General features: G+C 42.0%; 1 gene segment (V, D, J or C); it reads right to left on the reverse strand.

Moving 5' to 3' along the window:
• Positions 1-337: 337 nt before the first annotated feature.
• On the reverse strand, positions 338-26,733 carry LOC148815922 (immunoglobulin kappa variable 3-15-like). The segment is given in 4 exon segments: positions 338-489; positions 8,969-9,009; positions 15,389-15,710; positions 26,661-26,733. Coding segments are annotated over 4 exon segments (588 nt in total).
• Positions 26,734-27,628: the final 895 nt, after the last annotated feature.

The raw sequence follows: 27,628 nt of genomic DNA on the forward strand, positions 1-27,628 counted from the left end.
GCAATTATTGAAAGTGTGATCACTTCCTTTATCATTGTCTGGTTTGGCACCACTACTGCACAGTCCAAAAACCAATTGCAGCGCATTATCAAGTGCGCTGAGAAAGTGATTGGCTGCAATCATCCATCCCTCGCCGTGAATCCGTGCTTTACAAATCTAGAGCAGTGAATCAGGCCACCAAGATTGCTGCAGATCTTTGTATTTTTGTATAGACGTGTATCACTGTGTGAAAGGCAGGCTTCTATCCTGCTGACATTAATAATCTCCTGCATCTTCAGCCTGGACTCCAGTGATTGTCAGTGTAAAGGCTGTTCCAGACCCACTGCCAGTGAAATGGTCAGGAATCCCAGATGGTGATGTTGGAGATGTAATATATCAGGAGCTGTGGAGCCTGGCCAGGTTTCTGCAGGTACCAGTTGAGATAGCTGCTAACAGACTGACTGGTTGAACAGCTGATAGAGACAGAGCTTCCTGGGAGAACAGACAGAGCTGGAGACTGAGTCAGAACAATCTGTCCACTGGACTTTGAAGGTGAGATGGCAACAAAAAAGAATTCTTAATAATTGCTTGTTATACAGTAAACATTTGTGTATGAACTTGTCTCAGAAAACACATTTGCTACATTTACATTTAGGTATTAAAACACCTTTTGTATTTATGATACAACTTAATATTAAGTCTAAGACAAAGACTTTAATCACAGACAGTTAGAAAAGGCCTGAGCTGGGTCAAAAGGTGCAATCTGCAAAGGTTGGTTCTGTTATGTGTATATAATATGTAGTGCATGTACTGTACCACTAGATCCGTACTCTGACGTTAGAGCTCTACCACATTTAGGCTCTGCATATACTGTACGCTTCTTAAAAACAATGGCTTTTTCTCTACACAGTCTGAAAACACTGATCCAACAGAGACTCGCCTTCCCCTGGAGGTCCTCTTGCCAGCACTTGGGGATCCCAGTCCTCCGCAGAACCTGCTATTCCTCTGTCTGTTTATTCCCGGTGAACTATCCCCGGTGACCCTGCTGTCTACTTTCCACACAGCTCCTCTCGCGCTGGTCTCCCCAGTTCTCCACAGACAGGTCCCAGTCTGCAGACTGCAGCCTTCACTCGCTCCCAGCCCAGTCAGCCCACACATCTCTTGCTCTCTGCTTCCTGCTTGCTGCCTCACCTCCATCTCATCTCTCTGATCTCCCAAAGATCCCTGCAGTCCCGCGCCTGGGGCTCAACCTGTCATTTCACTGCAGGGCTTAATAGCAGCTGCAGCATAACATACATGGTGTACAACTTTATTGATACAACACCAGAACATGCCTAATAAACTACAGTATCAATCTTAATAGAATATATTTTTGAAATGATCTGCTGATAGGAAAGTTTGATCATTCACTCAGGATTACCAAGATAAGATGTAATAACATCAGAGTTAATATATATCACATACATTAACTCTAAATATAACATATCTCATAATACATGTCAGCTATAAAGTGTTGTTGTCAACCTTGTAGGTTATGTCAGTCTCAAGCAGTTAAATTATATTTTTCTGACCTACAAGTAAATATGCTTTCACTATCATGAACTATCAAACGTGTCAAGATAATTTTTGGCATTCATACGTTTTTTGTTTGCTTCTGAAGTCTCCGAAGTTCTTATCATGGAAAGGTGATCTATTTTGTAGGACTTGATGTAATATCGTGGTTGGGAATCTTCCAGGATGTTCCGTTTCTTATTTAAGATGAAGACCAGAAGCTTGAGAACCACATTTCAGGTGGGTTTTAATAGGTCTTTAGGGATATGACTGCCCATTGTGTGGTGATTCATAGGACTATTACTATACGATGACTGGCAAGTGTTGTGGGGTGCTGTGTCTTTTTTCCTTTAGTTCCTTCTCTTTAGTGTTCTGTCTGTCCCTCTATTCCAGGTATGGGCCAGACTGCACACATCCATTCTGACTGTATGGTAATTGATGAGCATCTAGGCATCTAGACACACTGTATGATTCTATATGTGAAGAAGCTTATGCTGTGCTAATTGTGCTAATAGAGATAATTTTTTAATCATTCTCAATCAGAGCAATCCAATTGTTTATTATGATATCAATGATGTGTTTTCAAATTATTATCAGACTATGTTAATTAGCAGATTCTATTGGAATATCCCTTATTACCAAACTTTTATTAACTTTTTATTTTTGTATTTTGTTTTTGCTATAAAATACTAGTTTCTGAATACCCTTCCACTCACCAGATATTCTATAAATACCAGTGTCTCGCATCTGAAGTCATAGTAATTATTTTTAATTAAAGATCCATCTTACTTTGTAATCTCCTCATACAATGTTTCTGACAGCACAGTCTGATGATATTAATTTTTTAATTTTTATTGTAATACCTGATTAATTTGTCTCCTGTTGATTCAATTTTCTGTGAGCTTTTCGGATGATCATGTTCTTTCTACATTGAAAGACGAGTACCAGAAGCATTCTAATACTTTTCTAATAATCTTTGTGTGCCTTGAGCAAGCAGAAAGGCACAGGAATGTAGCTGAAGAGGCCCCTGTCTTTAGCTCCATACGGCTTTCATGCTGTGATCTCAGCATCAGAGTGACCTGGTGCTCTTTGTGTATGGGGAAGTGAGGGAGATGAGTTTGTCTTTCGCAGGATAGTGATGGCCCAGTACTCTCCATGGTGGATGTTTGCTGCTGGTGGCTGGATGTCTAGCAGAGAGTCATCTAGACATGATCATAAGGTCCAAGGCCACTGTTCATCACCCAAAGGAAGATCCACTAATGGGTGATCTGTAGGGTGGTACCAGAACTTACCCTGACAGCATCTCAGCCAATCACCAGCTGTGATGTACAGAGTTCTGTCCAAGATATTCTTTCTGCAACAGAAGAAATCTTGTGTTCATGAACCAACTGTTATTTTGTCTATGTTTGCTGTCTAAGACCGTTGGACTCTTTCTTTTGTTGACATGTTGGATGTCCAAATATATTCAAAAATAAGTTGTAGCTGGGACAAACCAAGTTCTCTCACCTGTTTACCTTGGGCCAGAACCAGAAAATCAAACGGTGAACAAACTTTGTTTTTAAAGACTAAAGTTCAGCAAGACGTGGTTATTCACAGGTGAACCCAGCTGCCTGTCTGACTGCGTTTGCACAGGAACTGGCCAGACTGGTAAAACTAGCAAACTCCACAGCACCCCTGCTGCTAAGAATATGGACCTCGGTGTGAGTGTGTGAGTGTTTGTGTTTGTGTATCTGTCTGCCCCACAGCCTCACTCTAAAAATGATTTAAATGAGAAATAGAATAATCACAGTTCCTTGAATAATGTAACTGTGTTAAATGATCTATTACAGTAGTGAAATAAACTTGTAAGTGCACCTGCAGTAGGTCCCAGCTGCAGCAGTGCAGTTGCTGTGCAGGCCTGCTGAGGGAGGTTTTTGTATGGCTGTGTAACACTGTGTGAACACATCACCACTGTGGTAACTCTGACAGTAATAATCTGCTGCATCTTCAGCCTGGACTCCTGTGATGGTCAGAGTGAAGTCAGTCCCAGATCCACTGCCGGTGAAACGCTCTGGGATCCCAGTCTGACAGCTAGTTGCTGCATAGATCAGGAGTTTAGGAGCTTCTCCAGCTTTCTGTTGGTACCAGTGGAGGTAGTTGTTATTATACACTGCAGGACGGGTCTTACAGCTCACAGAGACTGTCTGTCCAGAAAGAATAGATTTTACTGCTGGAGTCTGAGTCAGTGTAACCTGTTCACTGGATTCTGAAAACAAGACAAAACAAAGCAATTTTAATTTCTTTTATCTATTTTACACTTTTCTGTAAAGCTTATTTACATAATATGCTAACAGCTATATACTCCAGATATTAAAAAGTATATTTTAATCAACACCTACTGAAGCTCTTTAAATTTTAGATTCATTCTAAATTTATTCAGTTCTTTAAACTTTAACTTTTAAAAGTTAATATTGTGAAATTAATGATAACAAAATAAAAATAATAGAATTAGATAAGTATTTTCTATAATCCTCACCTTGAGCAAAGAGCCCCAGTGTCCCCAGCAGTAGAATCAGTGGCATCATTGTCCTGTGTGTCAGTGACTCTGAAAGGGCTGAACAGTGACTGATCCTGACTGTGAATCTTAAAGTGTTTGGAGCAGTGAAGTGGCACAGGTATGCAAAACTCCTTCCTGTATACAAATCCTGTCACAGACAGTTAGAAAAGGCCTGAGCTGGGAGAACAGGTGCAATCTTCAAAGGTTGAGTCCGTTGTTACTGTATGTGTATATAATATGTAGTAGGTTTATTCCATGCTGAAAAAAAGAAGAAAGAGAACACAACATTTCGGCCGTGGAGCCTTCTTCAGGTGTGAGAGAGACAGGGCAGTAGGCAAAGGTAAAGTAGCGGGAGAACAAAGGCTGGGAGGGAGGAGGAGTGAGAGGCGGGAGTAGGGGACAGAAAGAGAGGCCAATCAAGAGGTGTGAAGTCAGAATGGGTGCAAAGAGGTGTGAAATGAAACTTCCAATGAATGAAGAAAATTTAAAAGAACAGTAGTCTGTCGTTAAGGGAAGGGAGAATGTGTGATCCTAGCTGCAGAATAATTTTAGTTTCGGTGGTCTTTCTGATGTATGAGTTCGGAAAACCGTCTTTGAGAACACAGACGGAGAGATTAGAGTGGTCGTGGCCGTCAGAGGTGAAATGAGAAACAATGGGCTTGGAGAGATCTTTAATCTTCACAGCCCTGACGTGTTCTCTGAAGCGGTCTCCGAGTCTCCTTCCTGTTTCTCCAATGTAGATGGCTGGGCATTTACTGCAAGAGATACAGTAAATAAGGTTGCTGGAGGTACAAGATGCTGTCTGGGTGATCCGGAATTGTCCTGAGGGGCCTTGAATGAGTGTGGTGGTGGCTGTGTACTTGCAGGTGATACAGTGAGTTCTGTTGCAAGGAAAAGTGCCAGGTGTGGATGGTTGTTTAGGGCGGTCAAGGGAGCTGTGAACAAGGAGGTAACGCAGATTAGGTGGTCGGCGATATGAGATGATAGGGCGATCAGAAAAGAGGGCCCCAATGGAGGGATCATCCTGTAGGATGGAAAAGTTGTGGTTAATGGTCCTGGGGACCCCCTCTGGCCGTTTTCCACCAGTTGATTATTTCATCAACCAATGCACTAATCAAGCTCCCAAGGAACTCTCTATACCCAGTAAAACTAGGTCTAACCTCACTCAAGGAGAAAATCAGGCGCTCCAGTCTCTCTGCAACAGGGATGATATCGTCATCAAACCAGCGGACAAAAGAGGTGCTGTTGTGGTGTGGCGTAAGGATCTATATATCTTTGAAGCCTCTAGACAACTAACTGACACTTCTGCCTACCTCCCTCTCCAACAGGACCCTACCACTGACTACCAAAAGGAAGTGGTATCCACCATTTCTCTTCTTATCAGCAGTAATGAGCTCCCCCAGGAGGCAAACCGGCTCATCATGGAACATCCACAGGTATCTCAATTTTACCTCCTCCCCAAAATCCACAAACCAGACACCCCTGGACGCCCCATCGTATCAGCATGTAACTGTCCAACTACTTACATCTCAGCCTTTCTCGACAGCCTCATGAGACCGCTGGTTGAAGATCTTCCCTCATACATCAAAGACACCAACCACGCGCTCCAACTTTTTAATGATTTCCAATTTCAGGGTACCGAATGCTACATTTTTACCATGGACATCACATCTCTGTACACCGTCATTCCCCATAATGACGGCCTTACAGCCCTCAAGCACACGCTGGACAAACGCACAGTGCTTGATCCACCCACCCACACCCTGGTACGCCTTGCAGAATTGGTCCTCACACTGAACGCATTCTCTTTCAATAATCTTTTTTACCAACAGGTCAGTGGAGTTGCCATGGGCACCAGAATGGGACCCAGCTATGCCAATATTTTTGTTGGCTGGGTAGAAGAACGCTTCTTCGCTTCCTACACTGGTTATGTCCCTGACCTCTACAAACGATATATTGATGACTGCGTCGGTGCCGCCACATGCTCCAACGATCAGCTTGAGTTCTTCCTGCACCATTTCACCAACTTCCACCCGTCCCTCAAATATACGGTTAACATATCTTCCACTACTCTTCCGTTTCTAGACATCAACTTCTCTATCAACTACCCCCGACTGTCCACTTCAGTTTATTACAAACCCACGGATTCACACAGCTACCTCCTGTACAGCTCATTTCACCCCAAGCACACTAAAAACTCTTCCTTTTTCACAGTTCCTTAGGTTACAACAATTATGCAGCGACGACATCGACTTCGAGAACCAAGCCCTCGAAATGTACTCATTTTTCATCAACAGAGGATACCCCAGCAGTGTGATTGACAGGGCCCTTGCCCGAGCCAAAAACACCCCCCGGACCATCAACCCGATCAGGAACTCCCGCCGTAACAACTGCATTCCTTTGGTGCTTCCTTACCACCCTAACACACTTCCTATCCCCAGGACCATTAACCACAACTTTTCCATCCTACAGGATGATCCCTCCATTGGGGCCCTCTTTTCTGATCGCCCTATCATCTCATATCGCCGACCACCTAATCTGCGTTACCTCCTTGTTCACAGCTCCCTTGACCGCCCTAAACAACCATCCACACCTGGCACTTTTCCTTGCAACAGAACTCACTGTATCACCTGCAAGTACACAGCCACCACCACACTCATTCAAGGCCCCTCAGGACAATTCCGGATCACCCAGACAGCATCTTGTACCTCCAGCAACCTTATTTACTGTATCTCTTGCAGTAAATGCCCAGCCATCTACATTGGAGAAACAGGAAGGAGACTCGGAGACCGCTTCAGAGAACACGTCAGGGCTGTGAAGATTAAAGATCTCTCCAAGCCCATTGTTTCTCATTTCACCTCTGACGGCCACGACCACTCTAATCTCTCCGTCTGTGTTCTCAAAGACGGTTTTCCGAACTCATACATCAGAAAGACCACCGAAACTAAAATTATTCTGCAGCTAGGATCACACATTCTCCCTTCCCTTAACGACAGACTACTGTTCTTTTAAATTTTCTCCATTCATTGGAAGTTTCATTTCACACCTCTTTGCACCCATTCTGACTTCACACCTCTTGATTGGCCTCTCTTTCTGTCCCCTACTCCCGCCTCTCACTCCTCCTCCCTCCCAACCTTTGTTCTCCCGCTACTTTACCTTTGCCTACTGCCCTGTCTCTCTCACACCTGAAGAAGGCTCCACGGCCGAAACGTTGTGTTCTCTTTCTTCTTTTTTTCAGCATGGAATAAACCTATTACTTGTTCCTTTGCAGCCTATGCATGCTGACGCAGCTACCCACCTATAATATGTAGTGCATGTACCGCTATATCAGTACTCTGACGTTAGAGGTCTACTACATTTAGGCTGTGCTTATACGGTACACCTCTTAAAGACAACTGCTTTTTCTATAAACATTCTGAAACCACTGACATCTCCTAGAGGTCCTTTTGCCAACATTTGTGGATCCCAGTCCTCCGCTGGCCTTGCTACAGAACCTGCTCTTCCTCTGTCTGTTTATTCCTGGTGAACTCTCCCCAGTGACCCTGCTGTCTACTTTCCACACAGCTCCTCTCGCACTGATCTCCCCACCTTCTCCACAGACAGGTCCTAGTCTGCAGACTGCCGCCTTCACTCGCTCCAAGCCCAGTCAGCCCACAAATCTCTTGCTCTCTGCTTCATGTTCGCTGCCTCACCTCCATTTCATCTCTCTGATCTCCCAAAGATCCCTGCAGTCCTGTGCTTGGGGCTCAACCTGTCATTTCACTGCAGGGCTTAATAGCGGCTGCAGCGCAACATACATGGTGTTCAACCTATTGATACAACACCAGAACATGCATAATAAACTATCAGTCTTAAAACAATATATTTGTGAAATGATCAGCAGTGATAGGGAAAATGGATCATTCCCTCAGCGATTGCCAAGATAAGACTTAATAACATCAGAGTTAATGTATATCACATACATTAACTCTAATTATATCATATCTCATAATATATATCAGCTATAAAGTGTTGTTGTCAACCTTGTAGGATATGTCAGTCTCAAGCAGTTAAATCATATTTTTCTGACATACAAGTAAATATGCTTTCACTATCATGAACTATCAAACATGTGTCAAGATAATTTTGGGCATTCATACGATTTTTGTTTGCATCTGAACTCTCTGAAGTTCTTATCATGGAAAGGTGATCTATTTTGAAGGACTTTGGAAAGATGTAATATAATGGTTGGGAATCTTCCAGGATGTTCCTTTTGTTATTTAAGATACAGACCAGAAGCATGGGGACCACATTTAGGTGGGTTTTAATAGGGCTTTAGGGATATGACTGCCCATTGTGTGGTGATTCATAAGACTATTACTATATGATGATTGGCAAGTGTTGTGGAGTGCTGTGTCTTTTTTCCTTTAGTTCCTTCTCCTTCTCCTTTTTTCCTTTAGTTCCTTCTAGCAGAGAGCAATTTGGTCAGGATCATAAGGTCCAAGGTCACTGTTCATCACCCAAAGGAAGATCCACCAATGGGAGATCTGTAAGGTGGGTACCAGAACTTAACCTGACAGCATCTCAGCCAATCACCAGCTGTGATGTAAAGAATTCTGTCCAAGATATTCTTTCAGCAACAGAAGAAATCTTATGTTCATGAACCAACTGTTATTTTTGCTGTCTATGTTTGCTGTCTAAGACAGTTGGACTCTTTCTTTTGTCGACATGTTGGATGTCCGAATATATTCAAAAATAAGTTGTAGCTGGGACAAACCAAGTTCTCTCACCTCTCTACCTTGGGCCTGAACCAGGAAATCAAGCAGTGTACAAACTTTGTTTTTAAAGACTGAAGTTCAGCAAGACGTGGTTATTCACAGGTGAACCCAGCTGCCTGTCTGACTGCGTTTCCATAGCAACCACCCGGACTGGTAGAACTAGCCAACTCCACAGTGCCCCCGCTGCTGGGAATATGGACCTTGGTGTGAGTGTGTGAGTGTTTGTGTATCTGTCTGCCCCACAGCCTCATTCTTAAATTGATTTAAATGAGAAATAGAATAATCACAGTTCCTTGAATAATGTGTCTGTGTTAAATGATCTCTTACAGTAAACTTGTAAGTGCAACTACAGGAGGTCCCAGCTACAGCAGTGCAGTCGCTGTGCAGTCCTGCTGAGGGAGGTTTTTGTACGGCTGTGTAACACTGTGTGAACACAGGGCCACTGTGGTAACTCTGACAGTAATAATCTGCTGCATCTTCAGCCTGGACTACTGTGATGGTCAGAGTGAAGTCAGTCCCAGATCCACTGCCACTGAAACGCTCTGGGATCCCAGTCTGACGGGTAGTTGCATAATAGATCAATAGTTTAGGAGCTTCTCCAGCTTTCTGTTGGTACCAGTGTAGGTAGTGCTTAGAGTTATAAACATACACTGCAGGACTGGTCTTACAGCTCACAGTGACTGTCTGTCCAGAGAGAACAGATTTCACTGTTGGAGTCTGAGTCACAGTAACCTGTCCACTGGATTCTGTAAACAAGACAAAACACAGGGAAATTTAATTTCTTTTAGCTATTTTACTCTTTTCTGTAAAACTTGTTTACATAATATACTAACAGCGACAGTATTTACTCCACAAATGAAAACATATATTACAGTCTACACCTAGCCAATAATTAATTATAATACACACTTTTTTTTACAAATTTGTAAATATATTTGCCTCTGAAAACACATTTGCTACACTTCTATTGAAGTTCTTTAAAGTTTAGATTTATTCTAAATTTATTCAGTTCTTTAAACTTTAACTTTTAAAGGTTAATGTTGTGAAATTAATGTTAATAAAATAAATATAATAAAATTAGAGTAGTATTTTCTTTAATCCTCACCTTGAGCGAAGAGCCCCAGTGTCCCCAGCAGTAGAATCAGTGGCATCATTGTCCTGTGTGTCAGTGACTCTGAAAAGGCTGAACAGTGACTGATCCACACTGTGAGTCTTAAAGTGTTTGGAGCAGTGAGGCAGCACAGGTATGCAAAGTTCCTTCCTGTATGCAAATCCTGTCACAGACAGAAAAGGCCTGAGCTGAGAGAACTGCCTGGACTCCAGTGATTATCAGTGTAAAGGCTGTTCCAGACTCACCACCAGTGAATCAATCAGGAAACCCTGACAGATGAGCTGTATGCAATATGGATCTACTCTAATCCGTAGAGTCATCTACCCAATTCACACTACCTGACCTTAACCGCACTTGATACCTAATCTTTTTATAAAATGCTTTCTTCTGTTTCTGTTATTTAATCTTAATTCTGAATCTTTATACACACTCTTTTTAAATGAGTCAGCATCTCTGCAGGATAGAATATAATCCAGTCTTCCCACAGTAATAATCTCCTGCATCTTCAGCCTGGACTCCAGTGATTTTCAGTGTAAAGGCTGTTCCAGACCCCCTGCCATTGAATCACATGAAGAACCCCAGATTTATGGGTTGTAAGTAAGATGGATTCTACTCTAGTCCGTAGAGCCTGTAGGTATGCAATATGTTAAATTGCAATCTCGGTCCTGGTATCACAATTGTAATCCCTCCCCCTTAAGGGCGCTCCAGCTCGTTCACATTTTAGTTGATTTTATGCACCTGCTTCCCGTTCCAGCCTCCCTACAAAAGGCAGACGCTCACTCGGTTCCGGGCTCTGCTCTGGAAGACATACGCCCGGAGGCTTGCCGACCACCAACTCGCCCTACATCCCCAGCTCAGGTGACATTTGCCACCTAGGTGTCCCGAACCAGCCGAGTCCGGGACCTGGAGCGCCTGGTCCCGTTCCCCCTTATTCCCCCTGACCCTTCGCCGGATCCCGCTCTGGTTTTAACTTTGTCTCATCTGTCTACAACCACTCGCCAGATCCCGCTCCGGCTTTTAACTTTGTCTCGTTCGTCTTGGATTGATCACCCGGCTCTGGGCTTTTGCCTGCACTGGACTTACCTTTGGACTCCCTTTTTGGACAGTTCGCCTGGACCACACCCCCTGGAGCATCTTCTTCACGCCCCCCCTGTTGATCTACCAGCCCAGTTCCTCGTCTCCTCCCTGTGTCTGTTCACTCCCTTCCGGATTGTGTTGTCTGCATAGGGTCCTGAAAGATGCTTTGTAACACCTGGAAATCAGTAGCAGGAGCTGTTAGGTGGGAACGCAGGTGAGAGATGTGAAAGACAGGCTGATACTGTGCTGAAAGCAGGCTGATAGTTGAGGGGAAGGGCAGGTGGCATAGCAGTGACACTCTGGGGTAAGACAGACAATGGAGCTGCTGAGCAGGAGCTGTCTGGTTGCTCAGTGAATAAGAATGGAAACTGCAGTAGGAAGCGGAGCAGCTGAACGAGAAGCTGTGCAAATACTGCCTGAAGAGAAAAAAAAAGTATCCGCTAGATCAATACTATTATTACCATTCTGAAATACCCTATTGATATTTGGTGCAACCTGGCTCCCCTCAGTTTGCTATTGCCCTTCTGCCAAAGACATTCAGACACCCTCAGCATGATCATTCCCTGATGGACCTGATAACATCCTAATCAATCCTCAGCTGTGATTTCGTACCTTAAAATATAGCCACCAACTAATTTCATTGGTAAACTCACTGGCTTCACTTCTATCTCCGACTAACTTGGCAAATTGGACTTTACCAAGCACGTGACTGCAACAGCCCAGATAAGGACTTAACTTTTCTACAAGATGTACTGTAAGACCCAGACAGTGAGTCACTAAAGTAAAGAATTCTGCCTGAGATATTCTTCCTACAACTGTATATATCTTACAGTATATTTTGCAAACCAATGTTAATTTTTAATTGATGAAACTAAATTGATGAAAGGGAGTTGGACTCTTTTTGTCAGCATTCTGAATATCCAGACAAACCTGTATTCAGTTAAGGGTTGTAGCTGGGACAAATCAAGTTTATCCCACCTATCTTCCTTGAGGCTGTATCCAAACAGACAACTGTGACCAGCATGTTTTAATTGGGTTCTTTAAGGTATGCCTATAAGGAGCAGAGGATGAGACACAATCAGCTGAGCCCTTATTCCACTCAACACAACTGGAACGGAGTGGAGTGTGGAGAGTCTGGTTAAAGTAGCACATGGCTCTGTGTGTTCAGACATACTGTAGCAGGACTGTAGGATTAAAGCTTAAAATGTAAGTTGCCATTATAAGACATCAGTTAACTTCTTCTTAATGTTCAGCGACACCGATGATTAAGTCCCTCCTCAATTCCTGCACTTTGTACAGTATGTTGGGCTGGAGAGCAGCACATTGAACAGAACATCTCTGACTTCAGGAATCGACTCTGGGGGAGTTTGCCCTCTGGTGGCACCAAAGTGATTTTACTTTTCTGTGAAAAAGAAATTGCGAAAACTGTGAAAAAGAAAAGTACATTGAATGTACAGTACTTTTCTAAGCCAATATAATTTTCCATCTCCAGAACTCACTGACCTTGTGCAAAACCTGAAAACCATCAGAGAGCCAAACATCCCCTTGTAGCACCAGTTGTGTTTCCTGCTTTTAAAGAGGTTATTTTTCCAAACACTACAATCCCCCTGAAGCACCTCAAATCCAGTACAGAACAGGCTCTTTGTGGGTCCTGGCAGGAAAATAGAGTATCGTCCTGGTTTCTTACTAAATACAATCATATTAAAAATTATACATACTGGAGATCATCGGATTTGTAATAGGTTTCAGATCTGTACATGTTTTGGAGTTTCACTCTGATGCCTGAAATGCAACCAATTGGATCTGTAGAAGGAAAAACCTCTCTGGGTGTGTCTGATACCTTGTCTGTCTCCAAAGTGGTTCATAATGTGTCACTCCCACTGTGGGCGTGTCTGATACCACATCACTCCCACCTAACTATTCATCTTCAATTAATCAACTAGTAGGAGCTGTTCAATCAGAATAAAAAGCTGACAAATTAAAAACAGGTCGTGTAAAGATCTGTGTGCCGACGCTGCACAACTGAAGTGTGATAAAAGTGTAAACAAGCAAGAATATCAATGAAGTTATGAAAATGCACTGGAGGAGCAGACCTCAGCTGGAATGAAAACCAGCAGACTGTGTTTCTGCAGCCCCAGGGCTGGGAGCCACTGCTCTGATTTATTTTCATGCCCTGGGAAATGTGAGAATGACTCTCAGTGAGACTCTGACCTCTGGAGGGGCTCTGCCTGGGCGTACAGACCTCCAGCCTTTAGAGATCACTGTGCTTTTGAAAGAAGAGCCCAGAGGCCCTGCAGGTTTTTTTAAAGCTCCGTCTTTATAAATGGAACGGCTTCAGCAGATGCTTTGTCATTCACATGCCGGGCCGCCCTCACAGCAGACATCCTGGACATCTCGATCCCCGCATGGAGCAGGGTGGTGTGTTCCTTCAATAAGCAGACTCTCTGAAAGGGCACAAGCAGGTCCTGGTGATAATCCATCAGTTGGAAGGGTGTGAAGAGCACAAAGGCAGCCAGGCTGGACTCATCTAGGCTCCAATTCTTCAACAGCCCACCTTCGTACAGAGCATACTGGCAGGCCTCGTCGCTCCTCCCCAGGAAGAACAGGGACCCCGCTCTCAAGTGCTTCGCTCACGTAGTAAATAAAGCGCGACGACGGTCTATGATGGACTACCCCCACGGATCCCTTCCTTTTCCCAGAACCGCTCCTTGAAGAGCAGGAAGAGTTCAGTCCAGCTGTCATAGTGGACACTCCGCAGGGTCTCTTTCTTGTGCAGGGAGAGAGGAGGGTTAAATCTGATTTATATGAGGGTCCCATAACTATGACATGGAATCCAGGCACAAAGAAACAAGACCCACAGGTGCAATGAGGCTGTTAAAGATGGAACTGTAACAGTGGTCTGTAGGTCATAAAATGAACCCTAGAGCTGGAACAGGTCAGCTGGTGAGCAGCAGGCAGGAGCAGCAAACAGGCAAAGCACAGTCCAGAACTGAAGTCAGGAAACAATCGCAGCTCGGAGCTGGAGAGACACAGCAAAGGAACAAGGAAATATCTGAAAGTCAAGGTCTATAGAAGCAGTCCAGGTACACAGCAAAGTGAAACTCAGGGAAAGTGCAAAGCTCAAATTGAGACAAATTTGGTCGATAGTCCAAGAAGAAACTCAGATACAGCCAGGAACAAGGCAGTGGCTCAGAGATGAAGCTCTAAACCACAGCCCAGAGCAGAACTCACTCAGACCTTAAATAGCCATCTTTACCATGGGGACGGGGAGGATGTGGTGATTCACAGGTGAAGCCTGCTTCCTGTCTGACTGCATTACTATGGCAGCCAGCTGACTGATAGAACTGCCAGCTCCACAGCGCCCCCGCGAGGTCAGCAGAGACAACTGGTACATTGTACTAACAGCCAGACCCAGACACCACAGTGTTCCTGAGCTGATAAAACTGCAGATTTCTTTAGTTTCTTCTAAAGTTTAAGAAATAAAAACTATCCCAATCCAACTAACTCTAAAACAGACCAGTGGTGTTTCATTAGTACCAGGAGATATAATCTTACACTTACAATGTATCTTTGAAGTATTCAACTGTAAACAGAGGAGGATAAAGACTTTAAAGAAATATAAAAAATAGGGTTTTTCAAAATGTTTTTTTCCAAAAAAAAAAAAGCTCTACAGTCTGGTATTGAGCTCACGTGTCATTCTGTGAGCAGTGTGATTAAAAATACAGTTTGTAGGAATGATTTCTTGAGTTATGGCATTGCTGCCTGGCAGAGCTGGGGCCCTGGATTCAATTCCCCGGGTGTTAACTGTGTGGAGTTTGCATGTTCTCCCTGTGTTTGGTGGGATTCGTCCAGGTGCACTGGTCTCCTCCCACAGTCCGAAGACATGCTGGTAGAATTACTGCCTACAGAGGAAATTGACCCCACTGTGAGTGGGTGTGTTTTTGTCTGTCTGCCCTGTAATGGAATGTCTTCACATCCAGAGTGTATCCTGCCTTTTGCACCCTTAGTGATTAATTCAAGTAATGAAGCATCATATTGTATTCTGGATATATGTGTTACTTATGTTTTTCTTTCTCTTCCTGTATCTATGTTTTTTATTTCAAACACAACAGGTGCAGGAAAATAAAACCCCTTGAATATCAGAGATGGCAGATATAATCAATATCTCTCTCTCTCTCTCTCTGCCACACAGTCAAACTGATTCAAATTAGAAAAAAAATTAATCACAGTTCTTTGAATACTGTAACTTTGTGAAAAGATCTCTTATAGTACTAAAATAAACATGTAAGTGCACCTGCAGTGCTGTAGGTCTCAGCTGCAGCAGTGCAGTCACTGTACATTGCTGCTTAGGGAGGTTTTTGTACGGTTGTGTAACACTGTGTGAACACCCAGTTACTGTTGGGGTAGTGTAAACTCTGACAGTAATAATCTGCTGCATCTCCAGCCTGGACCCCTGTGATGGTCAGAGTGAAGTCAGTCCCAGATCCACTGCCGCTGAAACACTCTGGGATCCCAGTCTGACGGGTAGTTGCAAGATAGATCAGGAGTTTAGGAGCTTCTCCAGCTTTCTGTTGGTACCAGGCTAGGTAGTTGTTATTATACACTGCAGGACTGGTCTTACAGCTCACAGTGACTGTCTGTCCAGGGAGAACAGTTTTCACTGCTGGAGTCTGAGTCACAGTAATCTGTCCACTGGATTCTGAAAACAAGATAAAACACAGGAAATGCAGGAATTCAAGTACTAGAATGCTTTAATTTATTTTAGCTATTTTTACATTTCTGTAAAGCTTGTACATGATATGTTAATAGCCACATCTTCCATCACAAATTAAAAATATGTTTAAGACAACAACTAGCCAAGTATTAAATTATACCTTGAACAAAGATGAGAAGAGTCGAGATGAAGATGGTGATGAAGGTCATTGTTACTGTGGGTTCTGTTGCCATGAAGGGCAGCTCTCAGTCATGAAGTGTTAAACTCACAGGACTATAAACACTCCTAGAGCACTGAAGCATGTGGTGCCAATGCAAAGTGTCTCTTCTATGCAAATTGTCTTTCTGTGTCTGTAGAAAATGGAGAAGAGCAGCTGCTGTAGTTGTTAATTAAAACAGTGTGGCTCTGGTATGCAAAGCACTTTATTCTCCTGTATATAAATCCTGTGCCAGAGCTGCCATTGTGATCTGAGCAGTGAGCAGAGGTAGGACTTGAAAATAGACAGATAGTTTTCCTCTGTTCTGTATCATTCATAGTCACATTTTTTTTTAAAGATGAGGGGCTTTCTGTCTGATCCCTGACTGAATTTAAGAGAGACATTGAGCAACAGGAGACCCCAGTAGGTGAGGGCCAGGGAGAGATCACATCATCTCACTCTGTACAATATCTCCCTCTGCTGGGGACTGTGGGGAGAGCATTATCATTACAACCCTGCTCTCCTCACGATCTCAACCTGGGAGGATGAATTTCTCACACAGCCTGCAGGGGACAGCAGCTCCCTGTAGAAGAGAGCAGGGACTTGTAGCCTCCAGTCGACAGCAGAGGGAACTACACTGAGGGGGCTGTTCTTTCCACTTGCTGGAGGGTAGAGTTCACACTTTCACACACCGGTCTGCTGAAGTGGTTTCGTTATATACAGAAAATTCGAGATGGAGGTTGGTGTTGGTTTTTGAAGAGCCTCCAGAGGAAAGATTTGCTTTATTAAAAACTCCTTGCACTGTAATTATTCTGCAATTGCAAGTTTTAATGTGCCAAGGCCGCATGATCCGCATGTCACGAACCATATTCCCGCGTGCACCTCTCCCCGTCAACACCTGCGCACTAGTTAAGCTATTATCACTTCTCACACCTTTTCCTATTAATACCCTCTCACTCCTCTCAGTCCCTGCTCAGTGTTCAGCTCGACTTTTGACTTTCTCTTTTGCACATACCTTTCTGACCTGACTTCTGGATACCCGACCCTGTTCAATTTCTGGCTTCGACTTCGTCTCTGTCTAACATCTTTTGGATTTGGATACTCTTGACCTGACACTCCGGAAACCCGACCCAGCCTTCCTACCCCGACCTTGTATTCTTCCTTTCGCTCCTGGGATTTGGACGCCAAACTCATTCAAACTACTCTCTCAGCACCGCATAGGGTCCGAGCAGTTATTCTCACACGTCCCTAGTGACAACGTTAACACCGCACGTATTTACAGTAGGTTGAAAACTATCACAAGCAGATATTTTTTATAGCCAATTACAATACCGCTGGGCTTTTGCACAGTGCTGCTGTCTGAATGCTAGTGGACATTGCAGCTGTTTTACTTCTAATTTATACTACTGCTATTGTGTTCTGTATTAATTACATCCATATTCCTGCAAACCACAGTTTTATTTTGTACTATTATGCTGTTGTCACACATTCAATTATGTTCCTGTCTCCAACAATTTGTGCTGTGATCTGTTATGTCATGTGTTATATGAGGAAACAGTCAAGTAAGCATTTCATTGTACTCAGGTGACCCTTGTGTTTTATGGGAATCAATCATTAATCAAAAATAGGAATATTTTGTTCAGTGCTAGTAGTATAAGAGTACTATATTTTTAGAATAGTTTAAAAGAGGCTTCAATATCTTAAATATAAAGATTTCTGTCATATGATGTTGTTCGTTTCTGTTTTATCTGGGGAATGAATATAGCTAGAGCCATTGTGTCTAATTATTGAACTCCATATTATTGCAGATATGTCGTTCATGAAATTCAGTGTGTTTGAGTGGAGTTGAGTTCTATTTCACTGTCTTCTCTCTCAGCACCTGCAGTAAGTCCCAGCTGCAGCAGTGCAGTCGCTGTGCAGTCCAGCTGAGGGAGGTTTTTGTACGGGTGTGTAACAATGTGTGCTTGGCCAGTTACTGTTGAAGTTGTGTTCACTGTGACAGTAATAATCTCCTGCATCTTCAGGCTGGATACCAGTGATAGTCAGAGTGAAGTCAGTCCCAGATCCACTGCCACTGAAACGACTTGGGGTCCCAGAGTTTAGTTAACTTGCAAGATAAATCAGAAGTCTAGGAGCTCCTTCAGTTTTTTGATGGTACCAGGCCATGTATTCACCTGCTGAACTACTGTAAACTGGACTGCTGGTCTTACAGCTCACAGTGACTGTCTGTCCTTGAAGAACTGATCTCACTGACGGAGTCTGAGTCATAGTAACCTGCCCAGTGGACTCTGAAAGGAATAAGACGGAACAAGAAACTCTGAAAGTTATACTAGAACATTGTTCAAATATGTAGTACAATATTTGTTTACATACAGTATATCTGTTACAAAATCTTTCTGCTGTATATCATTCTTACCTTGAAAGCAGAGAAAGAGAACAGAGATGAAGATGGTGTTGAAAGTTATTGTTGCTGTGGGTTCTGTTGCCATGAAGGACAGCTCTCAGTCATGAAGTGTTAAACTCACAGGGCTATGATCACTCCCAGAGCACTGAAGCATGTGCTGGCAATGCAAAGTGTCTCTTCTATGCAAAATGTTTTCATTTGAATCAGCAACAATTCTTGAAAATATTTTGTCTTTGATTGGACTAAGATTAGCATTAAAACATCCATGAAGAAAACAATTGATCCTAACAAGATTTATAACGAGAACATGATAAGGCAAAATCCGTCTAGATCATATTGTATTTGTTGAGATTACGAGTTTTCTGCTAAATGATTTTGAGAAGTTGTAGTTTGTGACTTGATTACATTTTAAGCTGAAACTTGTTCTTATACTGTACATTCTGTATATATGGGGTTCCTGTCCTTTCAATTGTGAAGATTAAAGTACAGTATGAAGGAGGTAAATATGAACATTATGAGAATTTAACATTTTATTGCAATAAAACAGATTCCTATTTTTAAAAATACATACAGTATGATACTGTTGTCTGTTGAGTTGTGATTAAAAGGGCACTAAGAATAAATACAGACTGAGTTACACCTCAAAGCAACTTAACCAGAGCCTGTAGATACACTGTTGGCCACACCTGAGAGGGAAAGTCAATTCTCGTGTTGATTCTACTGGAAAGAAGGAGATTTGACAACCAGACACCAGCAGTGAAATTACAATGAGGCAGCAGATGTTTCTCACTTTAAGGTGCTCAGACACTGTTGGCTGATGTTACTTTTATATTTATGCCAGGTTGCTTGTGAGCCAAATCTATGCCATGGTCACTGCCTGTGTGTAATCAAAATGGAGCAGCTTGACTTCATTATAAATACATCTTTCTCTTTAATAGATATTTGATGTGACAAATAATCAACAAAGAAGAATTAGGTTTTGGATCAAATTAGGGATAAAGTAAAAGGCACAGACCAGAAGATTACTTTTTTCTAAGTACTGTACAGTAAAGTCACATTCATCATTATGTCCTGGAATGTGCATCATATCACCCAGACCCCTAGATAAGACTCCTGCTTCTCCTGCTGCTCAGTATGGAAGAGGGAAGTGATTAGAAATGCCACTGTGAAGCTGTTCTGTATCTGAACCTGTAGTCATTGTTCACACATTGACATTATTCTAGTCTCTATAGATACAGTAACTCATTTGTATGGGTAGAAATGGACTAAGTAAAGTCTGTGTAATTCTAGAGGAAATCATATTTGACTTACCCAATAAATTAAAAATTAGCAGAAGATTAACTTTTCATTAGCACAATAACCCGAAGCTCAAGTCCAGAGCCACACTGAAGAGGTCTGACAGCAAGAGACTGAAAGTCCTTGAGTGTTCCAGTCCCTGTCAAAGCCCAGGCATGAATCCCACAGAAAAGTGATGGAGTTCATAATCAATCCCCAACAGACCAAGTGAGGACTGAAGCAGTTTTACCAGGAAGAACAAACACAATTACACCATCCTGCTGTTCACATCTGAGGGAGACATACTGTATCCAGGAATGTTGAAAACCGTAATTACAGCCACATTTGCTTCTCAGCAATGCCTGCCTTAGGGGACTGAATACTGATGCCTCAGTAAATTTCACTGTCTAAATCATCCTTAAAGGTTTCACTGGCATTTAACCTCCTACACCTATAACAGAGTTCATTTAAAACTCAATGAAAATAAATGCTTGAAAAAAAAAAGAATTAGACACATTACTTGGAATTCAACAAAGTGTCTATATCATGAAGTATAAGATAAGATCACTTTATTGGCCATATACAATTTGTTGTTTAAATAATTATATAATACATTTCTTCTTGCATACCCCAGCTTGTTCTCCAGGGAGAGAGAAGCCTGGGGTCAGAGTGAAGGGTCAGCCATTTTATACAGTCCCCCTGGAGCAGTTGGGGTTAAGGGCTTCGCCCAGGGGCCAAAAACCGGGGGTTTAAAAACCGAAAATCACGTGAATCACAAGTCCAAATTACAATCACAGACCTGAAACTCACGAAAAAAGATGAATTGTGTTTTATGATTACTTTGTCACTTTTTGTACTTTAAATCAATGATAGACTATATATTAAACTCTGTGAATTATCTGTACCTGTATAGTTTTTTATTTATTGTATTGACATGTTGTATCTAAACAAAGGCATTCAGAATGTGGGGAACTGCCTAATTTGCAGATAAACCTAATTTCATAAACATGACAATATTTGAAACAGATACCATGATATCAGAAAAAAAATGAATACATTTCTCTTTAATGTGAAATTAATTACTATAGATAAGACTGGGGATTTCTTATAATGACACTAAATAAGTAACAGAATATAGTATGAATATGAAATTTTTTTTAATATTAAAAATATTTTAATTTCTCACTTTGTTAATTGTGTTTTCATGTTTGAACATGTGCATGAAACTTTTATTTTCCCTGTTGTTTGAAAATAGTATAAATATGAAATTTTTGCATTACTCTAATATTTTTCTTCAATGTCAATCAAACCCCATCTACACACTGTTCTGATTGACTGATGTGGACTGTGGGCTCAGGATGATCTGGGATATTACACAGGGTCACTGTGAGCTCAGACAGTAGAGACAGTGAGAGACTGTAGGTGTGATATGGGGACTTAAATTACATCACTTTTCTTTTTCACATAGACTTTCAGATTTATAAGCTGGGCTTCATGATCTTGTGTTTGAGCTTCCCTTTTGTTATGGAGTGCTTGACCTATTATTTTCAAATGAACACAATTGAATTAAGTGTATGAAATACATTATAGAATTCGCAAACGCAAATATTTATATTACACTTAAAAATATATATTTTGGTATATTTATACTGTGTTTAATTATTAAAAAATATTTTAATTTAGGGCATTTCAGGAATGCTTCTTCAGGTGCTTAGAAAGAAAGGCAACCATTGGCACAGAGGAGACAAATGCCAACAATCTGCAATGAACTGCAATGTGTTTTGGTGGCTTTATCAATGTTCTATTGAACAGCACAGGATCGGTGATCTGTCTCCCTCTTTTGGTCAGTGTTGAAAACTGCAGTCTTCAAGGATTGTGCTTCTATTGTTCTATGTAACAATAAACACACCAGGAGACTCATCAAGAGCTTCAGTGTCTTCAGGCTCCTGATTCATCTGATTGTCATTCTAACAGATCCAGTCAGTGAACAGACAGTCACACATGTTAATAATAAATTAACTCTACTGCCCGAACAGCAGCTTTTTCTTTCTCTTCTCAGTGGAAGCTATCATTGGACTAAACATAAGCAATATGTAATATTGTTTAAAATGCTAAACAGATGTACTTTTAAATTTTATCAAGAATGAATAACATATTATCTATTTACTGTAGTTGTTCAAAGCACAAAGCATTCATTATTTTTCATTTTCAGTTTCATTTAATAATGTGGATACATGTAGAAGTAATTTGGGTAAAAATTTACTATAACATTAATATAAAAGTTTAATACATTATATACAAACTTAGTTGTGCTCAGTTCACTTGCCGCAGCTCTGCAGCTGTTCTCAGTCTTAGTCCTCTGTGGTTCCTGTTGATGAGCCAAAGCAGCTCCTGTAGAGCTGAGGGAGGTTTTTGTACAGACGTGTATCACTGTGTGAAAGGGAAGCTTCTACCCTGCTGACAGTAATAATCTCCTGCATCTTCAGCCTGGACTCCAGTGATTGTCAGTGTAAAGGCTGTTCCAGACCCACTGCCAGTGAATCGATCAGGAACCCCAGACTGACGGGTTGTTGCCAAATAAACCAGGAGCTGTGGAGCCTGACCAGGTTTCTGTAGGTACCAGTGCAGGTAACTGTAACTACCACTGATAAGAGAACTGCTGGCTGTACAGCTGATAGAGACAGAGCTTCCTGGGAGAACAGACTGAGCTGGAGACTGAGTCAGAACAATCTGCCCACTGGACTCTGGAGGTGAAATTGAAACAAAGAAAGAGTATACTTGCTTGTTATAAATGTTTGCTGTTTTTACACACTGAACTTCTAAAACTTTGGTTAAATATTTTGACACAATAATTAAAATCAATACTGCTTCATCACACATTATGAAAGAAGTTTATTTTTTAATCCTCACCTTGAGCAAAGAGCCCCAGTGTCCCCAGCAGTAGAATCAGTGGCATCATTGTCCTGTGTGTGTCAGTGACTCTGAAAGTGCTGAACAATGACTGATCCACACTGTGAGTCTTAAAGTGTTGAGAGCAGTGAGGCGGCACAGGTATGCAAAGCTCCTTCCTGTATACAAATCCTCTTACAGACAGTTAGATTAGATCTGAGCTGTGAAAACAGATGGGGCTTGTTAGGGTTTTGTGTCAGTTAATGTTTTGCTCTGTTTATCCCAGTCAAAGATGGGATACTAATCTCTAACATGCTAAAAACACAGTTTATCATATTACAGCTTGATCCTTGTACTGTATATTAAATACTAAAAATACATTGCCACTATACATTGTGTTGTGTCCAGTTCAGAAATGTGTAATAAATATCTTTCTTTAATATCACCACAATGTTTGGCTAAACTTGCGACCACTGAACCTAAGCAAGGCTGGTCCTGGTCAGGACTGCAATGGGAAATCAATAATATGATTGTGTTTCTGTGAATGGTATTTGTGGATCAGGAGTCTGCAGACCTTCTTCTGTATCAGGAATTCATTAGCTGGCCTCTAGGAGGTCCCGTCCCATTAATAGGGTCTGCGACACAGCGGTCGTTTTTTCACCTGAAGTCCCGCTAAACACCACTAGAGGGCACTGGGGAACCAAGAACTGCACTCGATCCCCAGATCTCTGATAGCTGTGTGGGAATTCTGCATTAACAAAATAATTAATAATAATTGCTTAAACTTATATAGTGCTTTTCTGGACACTCCACTCAAAGCGCTTTTACAGGTAATGGGGACTCCCCTCCACCACCACCAATGTGCAGCCCCACCTGGATGATGCGACGGCAGCCATAGTGCGCCAGAACGCTCACTACACAACAGCTATCAGTGGGGAGGAGAGCAGAGTAATGAAACCAATTCATAAATGACCGGCAACTGCTTTTCTTGATAGGTGCAGCGATAAAAGATGCTCATGTGACTGCTCAGTGTTTAATATACAGTAGAACCTCACCTCTGACCTTTCGACGCAGGAATAATTTTCCTTTTCACAAGAAGAGCAAATTGCAGGACCAGCGTTATTCCAGCACCACAACCCTGTTACTTGTGTTCAGTCAAATTCTTGAGCTGCTGGTTATTAAAGACCCATGACACTTTTAGAATGTTCACCTCAGTATCCAATTATATGAATTTGCACAAACAATAGTAACTCCATATTTACTAATCTTCAAGAAGATACATTCTGAGTAAGTTGACTGATTGACCGTACGAAGTAGAGCATAACAGATAGTGTAGTTCAAGTTCAAAACTCTATTCACAGAACAACTAATTGCATAGAATTTGGTTTGGTGAGTTCATACAATTAAATACATGCAATGCAATTTCAACATAAAGCCATTAACACAATACATCTACCCAGCACATTCACAAACCATCCTAACTATACTGCATGTTCTTCATGTATTTTGATATATTTGATGGTGTATTTCTTACTTTGACCTTGTTAAAATATTTCTTTGTCATTCCAGAGTGACCAGTTAACCATTTGGAAAAACACATCAATTCATACAGCATACACTGTATACAGCAGAAACAGATCCTCCTTGAGGTATCATGAATAAAAGGCATTTTGCAGACAAACCCCAAATTGTCTCTGTTTTACTGAAGGTTTCCCAAGCTCAGACAGGAACAAATTCAGTGTTGTATTTGGTCTTTAACCTTCATTTCTCTTTCATAACTCTGCAGATTTTTACACCTTTAATAACCTGGAGTTCAGCCCAGCAGACACTGTTGGGCCCAAGGCTGCTGATACAGTACATGTGATTGTCAACACCTGAAGAAGGCTCCATGGCCGAAACGTTGTGTTCTCTTTCTTCTTTTTTTCAGCATGGAATAAACCTATTACTTGTTCCATTATATCACATGTACTGTATCAGCAGCCTTGGGCCCAACAGTGTCTGCTGGGCTGAACTCCAGGTTATTAAAGGTGTAAAAATCTGCAGAGTTATGAAAGAGAAATGAAGGTTCAAGACCAAATACAACACTGAATTTTGACACCTGAAGAAGGCTCCACGGCCGAAACGTTGTGTTCTCTTTCTTCTTTTTTTCAGCATGGAATAAACCTATTACTTGTTCCTTTGCAGCCTACGCACGCTGACGCAGCTACCCACCTGAACTACATGTGATATAATGAATGATACAAAGTACTGGCAAATCCTATAGCAAAACATGTTTGACTACTAATCTAAAAGATGAGTAGAAAATTCACTCTTCATTGTGAATAGTGACGTGAAGCACATGACCAAAGCAACACTGAAGAGGTCTGACAAGAAGAGGCTGAATGTCCTTGAGTGTTCCAGTCCTGGTCAAAGCCCAGACTTGAATCCCATAGAAAAGTGATGGATTGAGATGGATTGACAAATGTGGATCATTAATTTTGTCAAGAATAATGGACACAATTACACTATCCCTCAGTGCAAATCCAGTACAGACCTGTCTAAACCTGTAACCTGTGTAATATCTGAGCTGAAAGGAGCACAGTGGTCTGGGCTGGTGATGAATCCTACATGCAGGCAGGCAGATGAGTGAGCAGGAGGGCAGACAGGCGAAAAGGCAGTAGACTGCAAGCAGGTGGGAAACATTCAGCAACCAGAGAAACACAGTCATGTGGCTATGCTGTGGTCATGCAAACAGGCTTTGAAGGATAAGAATCAATGTGCACACACAAAAGAAGTATAGTCAGGTGAAATGGGAAAGTCTATAGCACAGTAGAGAATCCAGGCAAGGTAGATATTGTCTGAATCAAAGACAGGGGAAACAAGCACAGAACAAAGGAGATCTGAAACATAGTATTACAGCCAAGGTGTTATGGCTGTATTACATTGCAGTTGATAAGAAAGCTCGGCTTATCTTTGATGACCCATCCCGACCTCTTCATTCCCATTTCCAAGAGCTTCCTGCAGGGAGGCAGTTTAGAAAGCCTGTGGCCAAGAAAAACGTCTACAAGAAATCCACTGTTCCCTGAGGAGTCAGTATATTAAACACAGCTCAGTGACTGTTTCCTGTATGGAGCTATGGAAATATGTGTAATGATAGCGGAGCTGGTTTCAGCACGGTGACGTCTTCCCCTCCGTACGCATAGCAGGGACCTCGGCTAGCTGGGCTGAGGGAGGTCTCCTTTAGCTCACTCGACTGGTTCCCTGTTGTGTTATGCCGGAGACCTGGGTTCGTGTCCAGGTATTGCGGGATGAACCAGCAGGGGGGGGAGCAGCAAGGGCACAGGCCCGCACAGAACCGCGATGGTCACATAATCGTAGTGTAGTATGGGCAGAGCAAGACGTGTGTACTGTACACAATACATATTCTTGCATGCCTCGGACTATTGTTTGTATTTAATGTATACTGATTTTATGTTGAGTATTGTGTTTTTTTTTGTTTTGTATGGTGATGCCAAAGACAAATTTCCATCCTTTTGGATAGAAAATAAAGTTATATCTTAACTTATATCATCAATGAATTTCAGCTTTTTTCTCAGTTCAATTGCTTCATACAGTAAACTGTGTTCTGTTTCATCTGTCTTCATCACAGTAGGTCCCTGCTGTAGCAGTGCAGTCGCTGTGCAGTCCTGCTGAGGGAGGTTTTTGTACGGCTGTGTAACACTGTGTGAACAGATATTTACTGTTGATGTAGTGAACACTCTGACAGTAATAATCTGCTGCATCTTCAGCCTGGACTCCTGTGATGGTCAGAGTGAAGTCAGTCCCAGATCCACTGCCACTGAAACGCTCTGGGATCCCAGTCTGACGGTTAGTTGCATAATAGATTAGGAGTTTAGGAGCTTCTCCAGCTTTCTGTTGGTACCAGGATAGGCAGTCATTGGTTGAAGCGCAGCTGTCTACTGCTGTGCTGCTTTTACAGCTCACAGTGACTGTCTGTCCTTGAGTTACATATTTCACTGATGGAGTATGAGTCACAGTAATCTGTCCTCTGGATTCTGAAAATAAAAAACATCATTATATTTATATTGTTTGTTTTCATTGCCAGCATTATATTTTTGCATTGTTCAATGTATTATACTTCAATTATATCTTCCCCCCAAAAATAAAAATAAATAATGAAATAATATCTTACCCTGAGTGCAGACGATGAGTGCCCAGATGAAGATGGTGATGAAAGTCATTGTTGCTGTGGGTTCTGTTGCCATGCAGGGCAGCTCTCAGTCATGAAGTGTTAAACTCACAGGGCTATAAACACTCCCAGAGCACTGAAGCATGTGCTGCCAATGCAAAGTGTCTCTTCTATGCAAATTGGTTTCCTTGGTCAGTAAACCATAGACTGTTATTATAGCAGTTGCTCGGACCAGGGAGATTTTTCTGAAGTATGAAAACAACCTCATTTTATACATATCTATATGACAAAAATAGCTCTGATCTGCTTGCAGAGTGAAAGTTCAGTCTGCACCACAGATTGTCTTTTTTATTGCAGATAAAAACAGTTGACACAGTAGCTACTATTGCTGCCTCACAGCACTTGAGCACTGGGTTGAATTCCTGTGGTGCTCTCTGCATGGTGTTTATATGATTTCACTTGGTTCAAGTGGGTTTTCTCCTGGTGCTTTAGTTTCAGCGCACAGTCTAAACCACATACAAGGCTAATTGGCTTCTGAGAAAGTGGTTTGACTATGAACATGTTTGTTTCTGTGTCTACCGTGTGGTGGGCTGCTGTCACGTACTGTACAGGGTGTATCCTGCCCTGTGCTGTTTGCTGTCTGGGATAGACTCTGGCTCCCTCGTGACCACGAATTGGATCAAGCAGATAGAAAATGGATGGATGGAATATTAATAAAGTCCAACACCGAAACGTGTTTTCAAATGACATAGAATGGTAATTGTTAATCATTATGAGGTAAGAACTCTGTTTTTCTGTGGTAAAAGTGATCCTTTATTTGTATTTTCTTCCCTCAGCCGTAGAAAAACACATTGAGTGACTCAGTGCTGTCTTTATTCTCTGCAGTGTGAGACAGTCAGTGTGCAGTCAGAGGAATTTTACAGGTGTTACAATCCTTCCTCCTTCCCCTGTGTGATCGAAGAGACCCTAGA

Source organism: Atractosteus spatula, chromosome 24 (assembly GCF_055471065.1).
Source record: "Atractosteus spatula isolate fAtrSpa1 chromosome 24, fAtrSpa1.hap1, whole genome shotgun sequence".
Classification (NCBI taxonomy): Eukaryota; Metazoa; Chordata; class Actinopteri; order Semionotiformes; family Lepisosteidae; genus Atractosteus; species Atractosteus spatula.